This window comes from Embiotoca jacksoni, unplaced genomic scaffold, assembly GCF_022577435.1.
Source record: "Embiotoca jacksoni isolate LCO1_2020_lvr unplaced genomic scaffold, fEmbJac1.0.p SCAF_73, whole genome shotgun sequence".
Lineage (NCBI taxonomy): Eukaryota > Metazoa > Chordata > Actinopteri > Embiotocidae > Embiotoca > Embiotoca jacksoni.
The window spans coordinates 532,501-551,538 of NW_027185429.1; the positions used below are offsets into that span (position 1 = coordinate 532,501).

Consider the following 19,038-nt stretch of genomic DNA (forward strand, 5'->3'; position numbering starts at 1 on the left):
TGATTCTGGTGAGTCTAGAGATTCTAGTGATTCTAGTGATTCTGGTGATTCTAGTGATTCTGGTGATTCTAATGATTCTGGTGAGTCTAGTGATTCTAGTGATTCTGGTGATTCTAGTGATTCTAGTGAGTCTAGTGATTCTGGTGATTCTGGTGAGTCTAGTGAGTCTAGTGATTCTGGTGATTCTGGTGAGTCTAGTGAGTCTAGTGATTCTGGTGAGTCTAGTGATTCTAGTGATTCTAGTGATTCTGGTGAGTCAAGTGATTCTGGTGAGTCTAGTGATTCTAGTGATTCTAGTGATTCTGGTGAGTCAAGTGATTCTGGTGAGTCTAGTGATTCTAGTGATTCTGGTGATTCTAGTGATTCTGGTGATTCTAATGATTCTGGTGAGTCTAGTGATTCTAGTGATTCTGGTGATTCTAGTGATTCTGGTGATTCTAGTGATTCTAGTGAGTCTAGTGATTCTGGTGATTCTGGTGAGTCTAGTGAGTCTAGTGATTCTGGTGATTCTGGTGAGTCTAGTGAGTGTAGTGATTCTGGTGAGTCTAGTGATTCTAGTGATTCTGGTGAGTCTAGTGAGTCTAGTGATTCTGGTGAGTCTAGTGATTCTAGTGATTCTGGTGAGTCTAGTGATTCTGGTGATTCTAATGATTCTGGTGAGTCTAGAGATTCTAGTGATTCTGGTGAGTCTAGTGATTCTGGTGAGTCTAGTGATTCTAGTGATTCTAGTGATTCTAGTGATTCTGGTGAGTCAAGTGATTCTAGTGATTCTGGTGAGTCGAGTGATTCTAGTGATTCTGGTGATTCTAATGATTCTGGTGAGTCTAGAGATTCTAGTGAGTCTAGAGATTCTAGTGATTCTGGTGAGTCTAGTGATTCTGGTGATTCTAGTGATTCTAGTGATTCTGGTGAGTCAAGTGATTCTGGTGAGTCTAGTGATTCTAGTGATTCTGGTGATTCTAGTGAGTCTAGTGATTCTGGTGATTCTAGTGATTCTGGTGATTCTAATGATTCTGGTGAGTCTAGTGATTCTAGTGATTCTGGTGATTCTAATGATTCTGGTGAGTCTAGTGATTCTAGTGATTCTGGTGATTCTAGTGATTCTAGTGATTCTGGTGATTCTAATGATTCTGGTGAGTCTAGTGATTCTAGTGATTCTGGTGATTCTAATGATTCTGGTGAGTCTAGTGATTCTGGTGAGTCTAGTGAGTCTAGTGATTCTGGTGAGTCTAGTGAGTCTAGTGATTCTGGTGATTCTAGTGATTCTGGTGATTCTAGTGATTCTAGTGAGTCTAGTGATTCTGGTGAGTCTAGTGATTCTGGTGATTCTGGTGAGTCTAGTGATTCTGGTGAGTCTAGAGATTCTAGTGATTCTGGTGAGTCTAGTGATTCTGGTGAGTCTAGAGATTCTAGTGATTCTGGTGAGTCTAGTGATTCTAGTGATTCTAGTGATTCTAGTGATTCTGGTGAGTCAAGTGATTCTGGTGAGTCTAGTGATTCTAGTGATTCTGGTGATTCTAGTGATTCTGGTGATTCTAATGATTCTGGTGAGTCTAGTGATTCTAGTGATTCTGGTGATTCTAATGATTCTGGTGAGTCTAGTGATTCTAGTGATTCTGGTGAGTCTAGTGATTCTGGTGAGTCTAGTGATTCTAGTGATTCTGGTGAGTCAAGTGATTCTGGTGATTCTAGTGATTCTGGTGATTCTGGTGAGTCTAGTGATTCTGGTGAGTCTAGAGATTCTAGTGATTCTGGTGAGTCAAGTGATTCTGGTGATTCTAGTGATTCTGGTGATTCTGGTGAGTCTAGTGATTCTGGTGAGTCTAGAGATTCTAGTGATTCTGGTGAGTCTAGTGATTCTGGTGATTCTGGTGATTCTGGTGAGTCTAGTGAGTCTAGTGATTCTAGTGATTCTGGTGAGTCTAGTGATTCTAGTGATTCTAGTGATTCTAGTGATTCTGGTGAGTCTAGTGAGTCTAGTGATTCTAGTGATTCTAGTGAGTCTAGTGAGTCTAGTGATTCTAGTGATTCTGGTGAGTCTAGTGATTCTAGTGATTCTAGTGATTCTGGTGAGTCTAGTGAGTCTAGTGATTCTAGTGATTCTAGTGAGTCTGGTGGGTCTAGTGATTCTGGTGATTCTGGTGAGGCATGTGCCGGCAGCTGTGTGCGGGCTGGCATGCAGCGGGTCCAGCTCTGGCCCGGTGTAATTAGCCCCTCCACTGTTCCCCCGTCAGGGATCGGCTGCAGCGATCTGTGTTTGCTGTCACTAATGAGGTGACTAATGAGGCAGTTAGTGTCCGCTGAACTAATGGAGAGGCGGCGACGCATTCACAGGGTGAAAGATGGGTCAGTGTTGGCCTGCTGGGGCCCCCCTTATCAGCCCTGCCCAAACGTCCAGCCCCCCTCCCACACTCAACCCCCTCACAGATTTCCTTGTGAATCCATCCCAGCAGCGCACCCCCTTCCCCCTCCCCCTGCTCCATTACTGGCTGGACAGGGTCAGACAGATAAAGAGCTGTGTGGCGGCGGGCCCTCAGCTCTCCGGTCAGGCTGCAGGGTCACCGCAGCGTCTGTCACCAGCTGATAACAGAACAAATCCAGAGCTGCTGATTCAGTCCCATCCAGACTCCAATAATGGGCCTTAATGCCTCAGCGGAGACACAAATCCATCTTCTGGCACACATTAACCAGCAAAGTTTGACTGCACTCATTGTCTCACTGTTGTTTTGATTATTCTTATTTGGATGTTGACGTCAGAATCGCAGATCAAACAGCTGATAACTCAAAGATCAGAAATAACAGCTGATTATTTTTTTAACTGATCCACCTGTAAACAATATTTAATCTGGATATTTTCTACAAGTGATTAACTTTTAAGGAAACAATTAGTCTATCAAATCAATTAGCTGTAAAATAATCCTTGGAGGTTTTGAGAATCAATCATTTAAGTTATAGATCAAGCAGAAATGTCAAAAGGTTGTTTTGAACTAATAGTTGGACCAAAAAAATACCGCTTGAGGCATCTTCGGTATCCAGTCCACCTTTTACATCCAAAATCCTGTAAATATAATTTGCCAAAAAAGAAGTTCTTCTAATCCAACCACAGACACACTATATCCCGTCACCGTGTTGTCCAGCGGGACAACTAGTGCATAATAAATCCAGCAGTCCTCCTGTGTTTGTAATCAGCTGACTAACATGGTGGTTGTGCTGCTGCGGGCGTTAATTCAGCAGGAAGCTGAGATAAGAACGGAGCAGGAGGCGATCAGAGCGCCGGTGCGATAAGGCCGGACGCAGCGAGGAACACGCTCTGCTATTCAGCCGGAGCTGCTCTTATCAGCCGTGTAATGTCCTGTAGGCCGCAACAAAGGAGCTCATCTGCATCACAACGGACGGGTTATATTGCCGACAGTGAACGCACCAGAGGTGGGAGGGCTGCAGAGGACTTTTTTTTTTTAATGCTCAGAAACCACAAAATGCATCAGTAGGCTGGAGAAACCAACGGCGACAACATCCCAGACCTGGTTGTTTATACGTGTTATGATATTCTCAGGTTTCCATGTTGGTTTATGTGAGATCACCAACGTCTCACATGTATGTCAGTTGTGTTGAAATGGCAAAGAAAACATTAAATCTTTGAATTTAACCCCAGAGCTGCCGAATGTGTGCCCGACCTTCCTGCTGCACAAAGAACACAAATTAATTTTATTTCAGCTTCTTTATGTTCCTCTTGACACGTCTGACACTCGTCAGGCTTCTAAACTCTTCAGCACAACGACGATGAAGAGCAGCGAAGTTTCAGGTCCTTCAGCAGGAAACATTCATTCAGAATAAACTCTTTGTTTGTTCTCTCGCAGCCCTCACCTGCGGTTCAACAGCCTGACCCTCGTCTCAACGCACGGTTTCCCCGGCGACTGCACCCACGACGACGATGTTGGATTCCTGTCCACAAGGTGAGTGAGAGGATCAACAACAGGCGGGAAACTGGGGAATAAATCATGTTGTGGCATCTTTACGGAGGCCATGAGAGAAAACTGCAGATAAACACGCTTCACATTCAAACACGAGACAGAAATAAGCTGTAATTACACCAAACAGGAAGTGTTTCCAGACAAACACCACCCGACATGCTGGTTTATAATCATTCATTTGATTTAATTTATATATTTGTTTTATTTCTGTCTGAAAAAAAAAGAAGAACGTCCACTCAGAATTTGATCCATAACGAACGTTTTGGTTTCTTCACCTTTGCGTCCTGCAGTCACGCCTACAGCAGCAGAGACCTAGCCCAGATCCCCATGCACTCCTGCGTCGCCGTAGTGACTGGGAAGATGGTGAGCATCGACAGGAAGTCCAGATACGTGGTGGTGTCCAGTGGTGAGACGGTTCCCTACGACCACCTGGTCCTCTGCACGGGCCTGCAGTACCAGGTGAGACCACTGAAAGGGCGAGGCAGCGCTCCTCATCTTCTTCATCTTCTTTAACTCAGACTGTTTCAGCACCAGCAGCATCCATCAGTGATGTCATCGTTGGTTTGTGAACGTTATGATGCCTCCAGTTCAGATTCTGTCCGTCACCATCTTGTTAGTTCGGAGCCTCGAGTTCGGTAGTTCAGTCGTCGCCATCTTGTTTTTTTTGGGGAGCAGGAAGTGACCATATTTGGACGAGCTGGGGGAGGAGCCAGCGGTGGATCTGACCAATCTGATCGGAAACCTGACGATACTACGTCCCGCCCACCGATAGCTGTAACCTGACTGCACCGCAGGCCTGTCAATCAAACAGACACGCCCCCAAAAACAGGTCTTCTTGAATCTTCTTTTCTAATGAATGAGGGATTATATTCAGATGGACCTCCAGAAAACTAATAAGAAGGAGTGACTTTAGCTAACAACACCGAGATAACTGATGGACACATTTTATTCACTTTGGATTTGATGAGAGAAGTTGAATGGGAGTCTATGGAGCCGGAGGCTTTTTGGAGCCGACCTCTAGTGGCACTCGCTGGTATTGCAGCTGAAGACACTTCTGGATCAGAACCATTTTACAGACCTGAAGCTACGAACTCTTTAATATTCAGTTTGTGACCATCAGACATCAGCTGATGAAGCAGAGAGCAGCTGTAGGATCTGATCACGTCCTTGTCCCTCTTCTCTCCCATCCCTCTCATCTCTAAATGTTCAGTGTAAATGTGATCATGTGTCATGTGATGCTCCAGGTACCGTGTCCCAGCGGAGTGGATCTGAAGCAGCCCGTCACCAACAGCCAGCTGCAGCCTGCGTCCTCCCGGCGCCGGTTCACCGGGCCGGTCCCCTCCAACCTCCTCACCCTCAACCACCCACACGACTGCACGGCCGCCCGCCACTGGCTCCAAGCCAACTTCATGGAGCTGGAGGGTGAGTAAAACACACACACACACACACACACACACACACACATACACACACACACACACACACACACACACACACACACACACACACACACACACACACAGACCCCTAAAATGAATCTGTAGTAGTGTGTCATTACTCAGCCAGTCAGCGCTGAAGTGCTCCGGTATAATTAGCAGCTAATTAGCTGCAGAGAAGATCTTTCATCTCTGTGAATCAGGTCGGCCTCTTCCATCCATTTTCCATTATCATATCACTTTCTGAGAGCCGGGGCCTTTCACAGCAGAGGACGTACACAGTGTCATTAAGCAGAATTAATCTGCCCTCTGAAGGAATTGTGCAGCGATCTAGAGTGAAGCTTTTATACTGACTAATTAGCTGATCCCAGTCATAAAGGAAAACCATTAATAAATGCAAATTGCACTGGCAGACTTCTGCAGATACCATGTTTATTTCCATATTTTAATAATAACAGCAAAAGGAAATAGAAAGTTTATGTAAATTTTAAATCAGAGTGCCGTCTGTTTCAGCACGAGCTTTCAGGGATGTTTTTCTTATTGACTGGAAAATCCCACAGAAACACTTCCTCACCCTGTTTGCGGTTCTCAGCTCTAAGACGGTTCATTGTGATGTAAATCTTTAAAAGCAGCTCGTAAATCTGTAGTTTTATTAGTTAAAATGGATACAGACACGCTATAGTGTAAACAATCTAACGACAAACACATGCAACATGAACAGGAGCTGAACGTGACACATTTTTATCATACTGGTGGAAATGGTCTATTTTCAGCAGCGCATTAATCCACATTTGTTTTTTATGAACTACAAACACAGGAAAATGTCACAGTTCAACATTGAGGCTCATTTTTTGATAATTTGGGACAAAAATGGAGCTCCACGGTGCAAAATGAAAAATATATATCAGGCTTCAGCTTCCTTAAGGTGCAAAACATTTAACAACCTTTTAACGGCAGTCTTCTCGACGCTGAGCTTTCATCCTGCACAGATTGTAAATCCTGTTCAGTCAGTTTGTGAGTTGTAATGTTTGAACTGTGTAAATGAAACTGCCTTGATTTGAGCCTCCTCTGGTTCAGCACCATGGACAGAGACCATGAACAGCCTCCACACATTTCAACCAGGCGACAGCAGCTTGGACTCGGTGGGGATTTTGGGCAACCTCCCCCAAGAAAATTAATGTTATCAATTAAAAATTATTCCAGTTGACATAATTGTTTTACATTTTTATTATTACCATATCTGTGTAAAATTTCCTGAAATTTAGAAAAAAGCATAAGTAGAAAAAAAGATAATAGTTTCTAGAGAAGTCCACCGGGGAGTGACTCCAACTTTAGATCTGAGAAACATCATTTAGTTGGTTTTGATGCTTTCTATTCATTCAGCTTCATTATGATGCTGTAATGATTATAATTGTAGAGAAAACTCTGCACGAGACTCGTTTTTGTTGGTTTCTTTTTTATTTTGAGCTGAAAATGAAACCGTCTGTTGTTAGAATTTAACACAGTTAAGACAAACACAGTAAAACATTTAGTTATTTTACTATATTTCACCTTGTGTTTGTCAAACCGGTCTTAAAGTCCCGGATCTCCTCATCACAACAACCCCCTGCTCATCTCAGTGCTTTCTGTCCTCTCATGTAACTTTACAACCGGAAACAGAAAGATCTCACATTTAAAATGTCACATTTTGATGGATTCATTTACAGTAATAAAGTGAATAATAATTTGTGTTTGACTTCCCAGAATATGTTTGGTTTGAGCAGATGATGATCAGGATTGTTTACACGGTTCAACATGAATTCATGGTTGATATTAAATCTGAAACCTTTGGATGTCCTGCTGCTCCTGTGTTGTCCTTTAAAATGTGATCCAATCAGAGAGCTCGTGTGTTTTGTCGAACGTGGAGAGCCTCAGAGGACGAGTTCAGACAGGAGGAACTCCTTCACGTTTACATTGTTGGATTGTCTCGGTACGTCTGTGCTTCAGGAAGCCGAGGGCCTCTTGTCAAACATATGGAGCTTTTCACGAGGTCTTCAGAAGCTGTTTGAAAAAAGCAGAGCAGATCGAGCTTTTGTTGAGCCAAAAATCTTTTAATTAAAAAGGGAAATTATTTATCTCATACTTCCGTGGAGAATAATGAAAAGTTCCCTTTTTTTTCTTTTCTTGTATTTTATTCTTTTACGATGATAAATTTGTGTGCACAATAAGAAAAAAACAGGAGAACGAAAATGGAGAAAAAGAAATGTTGTTTATCAGCAGAAGTGTTTTGACTGGAAGTTTTCTTCTAAAACCTTGTAATGTTTTTCATATTTATGTTTTATTCATTTCAGAGTCCTTTCTGAAGTATGAGGTTTCCCTTTAGTTGGATATTCTCTGTCAGTTGTAGATACATCCAGTTATATATTTACCCAGTGCAGCTGTTTCCTTCCTTTCTCTCCAGATAACGCCATCGTCTACGGAAACAGCATCGACGTCTTCACCACCGTCGAGACTTTGCTCGGCTTCGGCATCCGCGGATCCCGAATCCACCTCGTCCTGCCGCCCGTCGAGCCCGGCGCCTCCTTTTTGGGGGACCCGGCCGTAGACGAAGCCGTGGCGACGGCCCTGCGGACCGCCGAGGTCCACACCCACCGAAACTGCGTCCTGGCCCAGATGAACGACGGCCGACACCCCGACCCGCTCACGTCGGTGTCGTTCACCACCGACGAAGAGCCGCTCCATCTGCAGTGTGGAGTGAGTCAAAGTTTCTGAAGTCTTTTCACAATCCGCTGGAGGGTTTTACCGAGCTCACTCGTCCAGTTATTATTTTTTACTAAAGAAAATGATTTCCAAACAATGCTGGGTCACCGGCCAACGTGTCTGGAGGAGCTCCACCGGATCGATGCAGCAGCGCGGGCTGTCGGTCGGATGTTAATTTCCCTCTTGGAAGCAAACTGTGTTCATGAAGCACAAAATGATTTTGGTGCGTTTCCCATTTCCATTGTTCCCATTGTGTCGGACAGAGAAGGATTCTGCTGCCTGCTTGTGTTTCTACATGTAACTGCTGTCTTTACAGTCTGGAAGGGTTTTATTTACTGAGACCTGTTTTAAATGTTAGAAAACGTGGCTTCTTGAGGAAAGAAATGTATTCACCATGTTTGTAAAGAGTCAGGGACACTCGTGATGTTTACCAGAAAACTTTATTCCAGCTTCACTCTGTGCATCACAAAGCATGTTATGATTTGTTCTTGTTTTCTACCAACACGTCACTCATGACTCTGTAGAACCTCGGGAACTTTCAGAACTCAAATTTAATCAGATCCGATCTGGTTCAGGACAAATCCCTCAAATTTACTGAATTAATATCTCGGTTAATCTCCAGTTTGTCTCAATTAAATCTCTGGTTTCTCCAGGTTTAATCCCCGGTCTGTTTCAAGTTAATCTCTGGTTAATCTCAGGTTTGTTTCCTGGTTTGTTAGAGAGTTCTCCTTTCTGTGCCACCTGTTCATCTCCACGCTGGGGTTCAGAGGATTTATGGGGACGATCAGAACAGGCAGGAAGTTGTTGTTTAACGGGCAGATTAATTGTCTATTTCCTCCTTTCAGGTGTTCATCAACCTCTCCACTAAAGGAGTCGACTACGACGCCTTCAGGAGCATCAACAAGTCCTTCCTGGTGTTCGACAGCAGACTTGTTATAAACTCCACGTTCCACACCAGCGATTCAAACATCTGGGGCGCCGGGCCGCTCACCAAATTCTCCCGCTGCTACCACACCGACGAGTGGTCGCACGCCAACTTCAACTCCCGGGAGGTGGGCCAGGATCTGGCCGCCAAGCTGCTGGCGCTGTTCGACCCGACGCTGGAGCCGGTAGACCAACCTGAGACGGACCGACTGGCACCGCTCTACAAACAGGCCAAGATACACGGTGGGATTATTATATGTATAGTTTCAACAAGCACCAAATTTCTTTGGTTTCATCCATCCAGCTCTTTGGAAAGTTTTCTTTGAGATGATCCTCAGTTTAATCAGGTTTAATTTTACATTTCTGCGAACAAACAAAGAAAAACAACAATAGTGTCTTTTGCCCTCTTGCCCTGGAAAAAAACAAAAACCCTTTGCGGTACCTTCCTGTGCTGGACCTACCCATGATGTCTACCCATGATGTCTACCCATGATGTCTACCCATGATGTCTACCCGTGATGTCTACCCATGATGTCTACCCATGATGTCTACCCATGATGTCTACCCATGATGTCTACCCATGATGTCTACCCATGATGTCTACCCGTGATGTCTACCCATGATGTCTACCGGTGATGTCTACTCATGATGTCTACCCGTCATGTCTACCCATGATGTCTACCCATGATGTCTACCCATGATGTCTACCCGTCATGTCTACCCATGATGTCTACCCATGATGTCTACCCATGATGTCTACCCGTCATGTCTACCCATGATGTCTACCCATGATGTCTGCCCATGATGTCTACCCATGATGTCTACCCATGATGTCTACCCATGATGTCTACCCGTGATGTCTACCCATGATGTCTACCGGTGATGTCTACCCATGATGTCTACCGGTGATGTCTACTCATGATGTCTACCCGTCATGTCTACCCATGATGTCTACCCATGATGTCTACCCATGATGTCTACCCGTCATGTCTACCCATGATGTCTACCCATGATGTCTACCCATGATGTCTACCCGTCATGTCTACCCATGATGTCTACCCATGATGTCTGCCCATGATGTCTACCCATGATGTCTACCCGTCATGTCTACCCGTGATGTCTACCCATGATGTCTGCCCATGATGTCTACCCATGATGTCTGCCCATGATGTCTACCCATGATGTCTACCCATGATGTCTACCCGTCATGTCTACCCATGATGTCTACCCATGATGTCTACCCGTGATGCCCAAACTGCTCGGAGCCTTCAGATTTAAAGTGTTACTAATCACTCAAATGAACTAATGTAACGGTGCTGATATTGTAGTCAAAGAAATTAATCTAGAATATTTAAACCAAATAAAAAGATAAGGGTTTAATGACTAAACTCCCCGTTGGCCCACTGATGACCAACAAGAACCGGCTTCTTGTCTCTGAACCGGTTTGTTTTTGGTGGAAATGCTGAGGAGCTGCAACTGAAGCGGTTGTGTTGACCAGAATTCCTCCACATTCATCAGCAGGTGTTTCCAGGTTCGGTTCCTCGGCATCCTTCGGCGTCTCCACCGAGTGTTTGTCTGCTTTTATCCGACACAATAATTCATGCTGCCAGAATGTTTTTTTTCATTCTGCCTTTGTGAGACATTTTCCAATCTTTCAACCCGCCCACCGCGGATGTTTATTGTGGCGGACACTCGAGCCGCGGCGGGGCGTAACAATGGTGCATTATGCGGCGCTGCATTCAGCGAGCGACCAAGGCCGCCCCGCATGAACACAACAGGCCCTCGGCGGCGCCCTTCTCACAGCGATGAGCCACACGTGAACTTTTCAGAACGCCGGCCGTGTTCACGGAGAGCCGAGCTGCCGCATCGGGGCCGGTTATCGGAGTTCATTGCCTCGTTTCTGTGTTCCCGTGTGGGAGGATGCTCACAATGAAACGCACGTTGTATTTGCTATTGTCCCTCTGTTGGTGCCTGTTCATGTTTCAACACTAATCTGATTTATTTATATATCTTCTATTGATAAAAGCACCACCTCTTCACATGATTGGTCTTTTTTAATTTTACTTTATTAAACTGCAGCTCACAATTATCTAACAAATAATTTTCGGGTTCATGATATAAAATATTAGTGAACTGCTCATCATCTTCAAAAACAGAACATATTTAATTTAAATTGATGTAATCAGCAAATTCTGATCTGAGACTGGATAGAGAAAGTTTCACGGTTTCACTTTAATAAACTGTATAAAGCTTGTTTGTTTAATCTGTTTAAAAAGCAAAGTGTAAAACCTGGGACTAACCTGGGACTAACTTGGGATCCAGGTTAACTTCTCCAGGAGTTAACCTGGATCAGATTTAAATTAAACCAGGATAAATCCTGATGAACCTGAAACAAACCAGAGATTAACTCAAAACAAACAAGAATAAACTGGAAATAAACCAGGAAATGAACCTGAACACATTTTTGTTTACAAATAGTCTTTTTCTTTAGTTACACCATTAATTTGAGTTATCTAAATCATATCCCACTTTAACCGGTGTGGTGTATTTCTGCTCTTTCCTTCAGGTGGGAAGCTTCCAGGAGGATTTAATTACCTGCATGTCACCAAACCGTCAGCCACCTACCTGCCGGCTCGTTTTGTTCAACATGTAAGTTCTCCACTTCATCCACTAACTATTATTCATAGTTCATTAAACGCAGCAGGAAGCATGTCTGAGCTGCGTCCGTCACTTCTGATCGGCTCCCTGGAAACATCTCTGTTGTTGTCTTTTAGTTTTTTAAATGCTGAGCGTGTGTTTTCAGTTGGTGGAGCTCTCAGCCGCTCGTTGTGTGGATTATTCTGTTTATTATTCCACTGAAGAAAGTCCTCAGCAAACGCACCGGTTCTCCTCTTGGTTTGTTAAAAACTACGTGACCAGGTGTTTTTAGGATGTTACTTTATTTAAATGAAAAAATATATGTTTTGTTGATTTACATCTTCAGTTGGAACCAGTTCGTTTTGGACTGAGAGCCACAAAAAGCAGGGAAATCACCTCATCGGGTTGTTGAAATAAATCTGTTGTGTTTCATCAGTAAATTATTCATAAAATCAAACCAGATATTCGACAGCAGACCTCAAACCTTCAGCGACTCGTGTCCCGGTGAAGTTACAGGACAGAGGCATCGTGACGGGACGAGCGGAGACGGGGAACTACTTCTGTCTGCATCTGGACTGGTGCGAGGTGGTGGAGACGCTCACCTGTCTGTCCCTGAAGCCCCTCCCCTTCTCCAACTACCTGACTCTGTACGGGAAACACCAGCAGCTGCTGGGCCAGATGTTGAACTGCTACCAGCAGGGCCGGATCCACGACCTGTACAGGTGAGACGGAGTCAGACAGACGCCCGCTGATATCTGTAGACGTTTTGAGGTGAGATGATCCACATTAGTCACATTTTGAGTTGAAAAAGAATCCAGACATTATTTTTATTTTGCTGACAAAGAATTTAAAGGGAAAATTCACTCAAGAAAAAGTTAAAACCTCAAGTTTATTGTGTTTGGCCACTGGGGGGCAGTAGAAAGAACGTGTGAACACAACAGCGACATATAATCATCATTTTAAGGTCAGTTCACAGTTTCATCCCATGTTGGTCTGCATGACCTGAAATCGGAGCTCACGCAGGCGAACGTACTCGCTGCAACACAAGACGAACTCTAAAGTAAAGCGGACGCTCATTTCGTGCACCGACAACGACAGTTAACTTTATTATCACTGAACAATGAAATACAGTTTGGTTTTCTGACATAGAAGTCCAGTAAACTCTAGTTTTGTTTTTGTCTGTTTTTGGTCTCCACCAGCTGCCAAGTGAAATCTTTGGCTGCTAAACGATCGTTTGTGTTCATCAGCATCCAAACTTGGATTTAGCACTTTATTTACAAGTCAAACTCAAAGTGAGAGCTCTCATCAACACACTCAAATCGGTCCTCGCACTTTCCACACTCAGCGGTCGCCATCTTGGCCTCATAGCAGACAGGAAGTGACCGGCTACTTAAAGTATTTTCAATTTAAAGCGTCTGAGGAAGCTGCAGATGTTATTTTACCACCATTAAGTACCTCCATATTTTCTGTTGGATAGAAGAATCAGTGGTTGATATTGAGTGTGAAACAGAGGGCACACAAACACGTTGAATTCTGGGTAAAATAGTTCAAGCTGCAGGTGATGAGTTCAGATGTTTGTGGTTATTTCATGTAAGTGCAGAACGGCAGTGTGTGATTTGAATTAGCAATTTTCTAGTAGCAGTTTCTAAAAACAGATGTTTGGATATAAAAAACGTCACTTTCACTGTTCGGAGGCGCGACAGAGGAAACGAGGTGAGATACGTAAGACGAGTGAACCGGAGAGAGTTCAGGCTTCCTGGGTCTTTTGTCCTCTTTCTGTGTGTGTGTGTGTGTGTGTGTGTGTGTGTGTGTGTGTGTGTGTGTGTGTGTGTGTGTGTGTGTGTGTGTGTTGTCAAACAGCGGGTGACCTGCTTCTGAGGTTTGAACACAAATGACCCCCAGACATGGACGTCTATTGTCCGCCGCCTCCTAATCTGTTTATGCAGCGCCCCAATCTGTCTTTGTGGACGGGGTGGGACGAGACAAAGCCGCTGCAGGACCGACTCCTCGTCACGCCGCTCACTCAGCTGACTCGTAAAGTCATTGTGGAGGTTGACGGAGCATCGGCAGCCGTTGGAGGGACGGATTGAGCTTGTGGACACAGTCAGCTCCTCCTCCTTCTCCTCCTCCTCCTCCTCCATGTTTGTGTTTGGATCTTTTAAAGGAACACTCTCCTGTCTGTAAAAGAAAATTTCACTTAAAGTAACATTTCCATTTAGTTGATGTCCTTTCCGGGAGCGTTTCCGTCTGAAGCTCGTCCTACTTCCCTCCTCGATCTCAGATCAATACTTTCATCATCTCTCCATTTGTCCCGACAGCTGCAGTCACTGTTTCACACATTAAGATTTCTGCACACAAAACACATGAAGTGATTATTAAATATGACACTTTATTACAGATTAAACTGAAGTAGATCTGAAACGGTCCGTTTCCAGAAAATTAGAACTAATTTCCAGTTTCTTCATGAGACAATTTTCTGCTTTATATCATTTTTAGTTTAAATTAAAGTCTAAACTTAAAACTCATAATTGAGAAAGTTTAAACTCAGTGGAAGGTTTAAATAATTCTGGACTTCTCTTTCTTTGTGTTTGTTTGCACTTTTCTGTTCTCATTTTTCTTGACGTTGATATTTTAATGTGATTTTGAAGACCGGACAACACTGGGATTTTATACTTTAAATATTTTAAGGGTTCATTTTTATGAACTAAATAATCTTTTAATAATTATTCTTTCTAATCCATGGTCTTGATCTTTAGTCATCTACCTCTCCAGAATATTTATAACCTGTTTTCAAATTCAAAAATCTTTATCACCACTTTTATTTTTCTTTAAAAAAACATTTTCCTGATTATTCAACATCCTTTTACTTCAGACTTGTAATTGTAACACAATATTTTTACAAAATCTAAGAAAAATGATCGTCGACTGAGACGTTGCATTCATGATATTATGAGAAGAATTTGCTGAAGTCGGCTGTCTGTTTTCAATCCAGAGTTTTATTCCGATGGTTTCTGATCTGACACCTGAGAGGAAATATGTCTTCTCTTTATCTTGTTTTATTTCTTTAATACTCAAACATTAATTCTAACTGCTGCAGTCTTTGTCCTTGACCTCTGACCCCTGACCCCTCTACACCAGCCCTCTCTTCCCCTGATCCTCCTTGACCCTCCGCCCCCCCACACGTTAAAAACATCCTGTTAGGTTAGGGTAGGTAGTTACTTTATTAATCCCCAAGGGGAAAAATTTTTTCGCTACAGCAGCATACAGGAAATCAATAAAATAATTATAAAATATAATATAAAATAAAATAAAATAATAAAAAGCAATAAAATAGCAGTAAAAAATATTAAATATAAAATGCACAGTATATACAGTACAGTATATATATATATATATATATACACTTTATATACAAACAACCAAGAAACACAGACAACAGTGTTATTGTTGTGTGATGGATTTTGCCAGAGGTGAGTTATTGTACAGTCTTATTGCGGTCGGCAGGAATGATCTCCTGTATCAGGAATGATCTCCTGTATCAGGAATGATCTCCTGTATCAGGAACGATCTCCTGTATCAGGAACGATCTCCTGTATCAGGAACGATCTCCTGTATCTGGAATGATCTCCTGTATCAGGAATGATCTCCTGTATCAGGAACGATCTCCTGTATCAGGAATGATCTCCTGTATCTGGAATGATCTCCTGTATCAGGAATGATCTCCTGTATCTGGAATGATCTCCTGTATCTGGAACGATCTCCTGTATCAGGAACGATCTCCTGTATCAGGAACGATCTCCTGTATCAGGAATGATCTCCTGTATCTGGAATGATCTCCTCTATCAGGAATGATCTCCTGTATCTGGAATGATCTCCTGTATCAGGAATGATCTCCTGTATCTGGAATGATCTCCTGTATCAGGAATGATCTCCTGTATCTGGAATGATCTCCTCTATCAGGAATGATCTCCTGTATCTGGAATGATCTCCTGTATCAGGAATGATCTCCTGTATCTGGAATGATCTCCTGTATCAGGAACGATCTCCTGTATCAGGAACGATCTCCTGTATCAGGAATGATCTCCTGTATCTGGAACGATCTCCTGTATCTGGAATGATCTCCTGTATCAGGAACGATCTCCTGTATCAGGAACGATCTCCTGTATCAGGAATGATCTCCTGTATCTGGAATGATCTCCTGTATCTGGAATGATCTCCTGAATGATCTCCTGTATCAGGAATGATCTCCTGTATCTGGAATGATCTCCTGAATGATCTCCTCTATCAGGAATGATCTCCTGTATCTGGAATGATCTCCTGAATGATCTCCTGTATCAGGAATGATCTCCTCTATCTGGAATGATCTCCTGTATCAGGAATGATCTCCTGAATGATCTCCTCTATCTGGAATGATCTCCTGTATCTGGAATGATCTCCTGTATCTGGAATGATCTCCTGTATCAGGAACGATCTCCTGTATCAGGAACGATCTCCTGTATCTGGAATGATCTCCTGTATCAGGAATGATCTCCTGTATCTGGAATGATCTCCTGTATCAGGAATGATCTCCTGTATCTGGAATGATCTCCTCTATCAGGAATGATCTCCTCTATCAGGAATGATCTCCTGTATCTGGAATGATCTCCTGTATCAGGAATGATCTCCTGTATCTGGAATGATCTCCTGAATGATCTCCTGTATCAGGAATGATCTCCTCTATCTGGAATGATCTCCTGTATCAGGAATGATCTCCTGTATCTGGAATGATCTCCTGAATGATCTCCTGTATCAGGAATGATCTCCTCTATCTGGAATGATCTCCTGTATCAGGAATGATCTCCTGTATCTGGAATGATCTCCTGTATCAGGAATGATCTCCTGAATGATCTCCTCTATCTGGAATGATCTCCTGTATCTGGAATGATCTCCTGAATGATCTCCTGTATCAGGAATGATCTCCTGTATCTGGAATGATCTCCTGTATCTGGAATGATCTCCTGTATCTGGAATGATCTCCTGTATCAGGAACGATCTCCTGTATCAGGAACGATCTCCTGTATCAGGAACGATCTCCTGTATCTGGAATGATCTCCTGTATCAGGAATGATCTCCTGTATCTGGAATGATCTCCTGTATCAGGAATGATCTCCTGTATCTGGAATGATCTCCTCTATCAGGAATGATCTCCTCTATCAGGAATGATCTCCTGTATCTGGAATGATCTCCTGTATCAGGAATGATCTCCTGTATCTGGAATGATCTCCTGAATGATCTCCTGTATCAGGAATGATCTCCTCTATCTGGAATGATCTCCTGTATCAGGAATGATCTCCTGTATCTGGAATGATCTCCTGAATGATCTCCTGTATCAGGAATGATCTCCTCTATCTGGAATGATCTCCTGTATCAGGAATGATCTCCTGTATCTGGAATGATCTCCTGTATCAGGAATGATCTCCTGAATGATCTCCTCTATCTGGAATGATCTCCTGTATCTGGAATGATCTCCTGAATGATCTCCTGTATCAGGAATGATCTCCTGTATCTGGAATGATCTCCTGTATCAGGAATGATCTCCTGTATCTGGAATGATCTCCTGTATCAGGAATGATCTCCTGTATCTGGAATGATCTCCTGTATCAGGAATGATCTCCTCTATCAGGAATGATCTCCTGTATCTGGAATGATCTCCTGAATGATCTCCTGTATCAGGAATGATCTCCTCTATCTGGAATGATCTCCTGTATCAGGAATGATCTCCTGTATCTGGAATGATCTCCTCTATCTGGAATGATCTCCTCTATCTGGAATGATCTCCTGTATCAGGAATGATCTCCTGTATCTGGAATGATCTCCTGTATCAGGAATGATCTCCTGAATGATCTCCTCTATCTGGAATGATCTCCTGTATCTGGAATGATCTCCTGAATGATCTCCTGTATCAGGAATGATCTCCTGTATCTGGAATGATCTCCTGTATCAGGAATGATCTCCTGTATCTGGAATGATCTCCTGTATCAGGAATGATCTCCTGTATCTGGAATGATCTCCTGTATCAGGAATGATCTCCTCTATCAGGAATGATCTCCTGTATCTGGAATGATCTCCTGAATGATCTCCTGTATCAGGAATGATCTCCTCTATCTGGAATGATCTCCTGTATCAGGAATGATCTCCTGTATCTGGAATGATCTCCTCTATCTGGAATGATCTCCTGTATCTGGAATGATCTCCTCTATCTGGAATGATCTCCTGTATCTGGAATGATCTCCTGTATCGGTCCTTGTGTTCAGAGGACGAGCTCGAGTTTGCTCCTTTTGATGTGTGAATGTTTCTCTGCGGTGTTTTTAAAGTGAGTGAATGTTTCTCTGCAGCTTCTTCAGACAGAGCTGCTGTTTGGCCGTTTTCCACGACAGATTCTCAGACTTTGAGCAGGAACTTCAGCAGATGACTGCCACCGAACTCACGGTTTGTGCCTCTATTTTAATCTCAATCTATGTGAGATTTATCAAAGATTTATATGATCTCGAGCTGACCGCTTTGTGTCTCCGCAGGACGATGAGTCGTGGCAGCAGCTGAGGACGGAGGACGACGACTTGAACGTCCTCTGTCTGGACACTGTTAAAGACGAAGAGAATCGAGCTGCTCTGAGGAGCAGCGCTGTGAGATATCTGACCTACAACCGAAACCTGCTGCCCATGTTCGCCTGGCCGGGACAGCTGTGACGGCTCCAAGTAACCCTCAGCCTGCTACACCACATCGAACTGCAGCACACTCACACACACTGTGAAGTTAATATTATATACAGTACTGGAATCAGGGTGTAGTTAGCCTAGCTTAGCATGAAGAGTGGAAGTAGGAAACAGCGAGCTAGTTTTAATTTTAAAATCCTCGGGGATCGCTCGTGACCACGTATGAAGGAATGTACCTTTTCTATTTATGTTAATCCTGCATGGATATCACGTGTTGTGCTGCTTTGTCCAGTTTGGCCTCATGAGGGCGCTGTCGTCTCACTGTCAGTATGAATAAATAGTGACACAACAATGAAGATTTACTCAGTTATTGTCACGGTAACATGATGCCGCAGCAGCTGGGTGTCAGGTTGAGAACAGAACATCATTTTCTTTGATATTGTTGTTGTTGTTGAACCAGAAGTGACCATATTTGGACAAGCGGGGGAGGAGCAAGCGGTGGATCTGACTGATCTGTTTGGGCACTTTGCCCCGCCCACCTATACTTGAAACCTGATTGCACCACAGGCCTGTCAATCAAACAGCCCTGCCCCCAAACATATCTGCGTTTGAGTCCAAATATCTAATTTAACTTTAAAA

The 19,038-nt window shown here is 43.4% G+C and overlaps 1 protein-coding gene across 1 annotated transcript in view; it reads left to right on the forward strand.

Annotated features, from left to right (window-relative positions):
- cfap61 (cilia and flagella associated protein 61) overlaps positions 1 to 19,038 on the forward strand; it is a 36,273-nt gene extending 17,235 nt beyond the window's left edge. Inside the window, exons 17-25 of the mRNA XM_069177510.1 lie at positions 3,858 to 3,953; positions 4,262 to 4,430; positions 5,216 to 5,393; positions 7,848 to 8,140; positions 8,992 to 9,313; positions 11,637 to 11,719; positions 12,218 to 12,429; positions 18,082 to 18,175; positions 18,262 to 19,038. Coding sequence (XP_069033611.1) covers positions 3,858 to 3,953; positions 4,262 to 4,430; positions 5,216 to 5,393; positions 7,848 to 8,140; positions 8,992 to 9,313; positions 11,637 to 11,719; positions 12,218 to 12,429; positions 18,082 to 18,175; positions 18,262 to 18,432 — 1,618 coding nt within the window. The 3' untranslated portion in view covers positions 18,433 to 19,038. The remainder of the gene's footprint in view (positions 1 to 3,857; positions 3,954 to 4,261; positions 4,431 to 5,215; positions 5,394 to 7,847; positions 8,141 to 8,991; positions 9,314 to 11,636; positions 11,720 to 12,217; positions 12,430 to 18,081; positions 18,176 to 18,261) is intronic.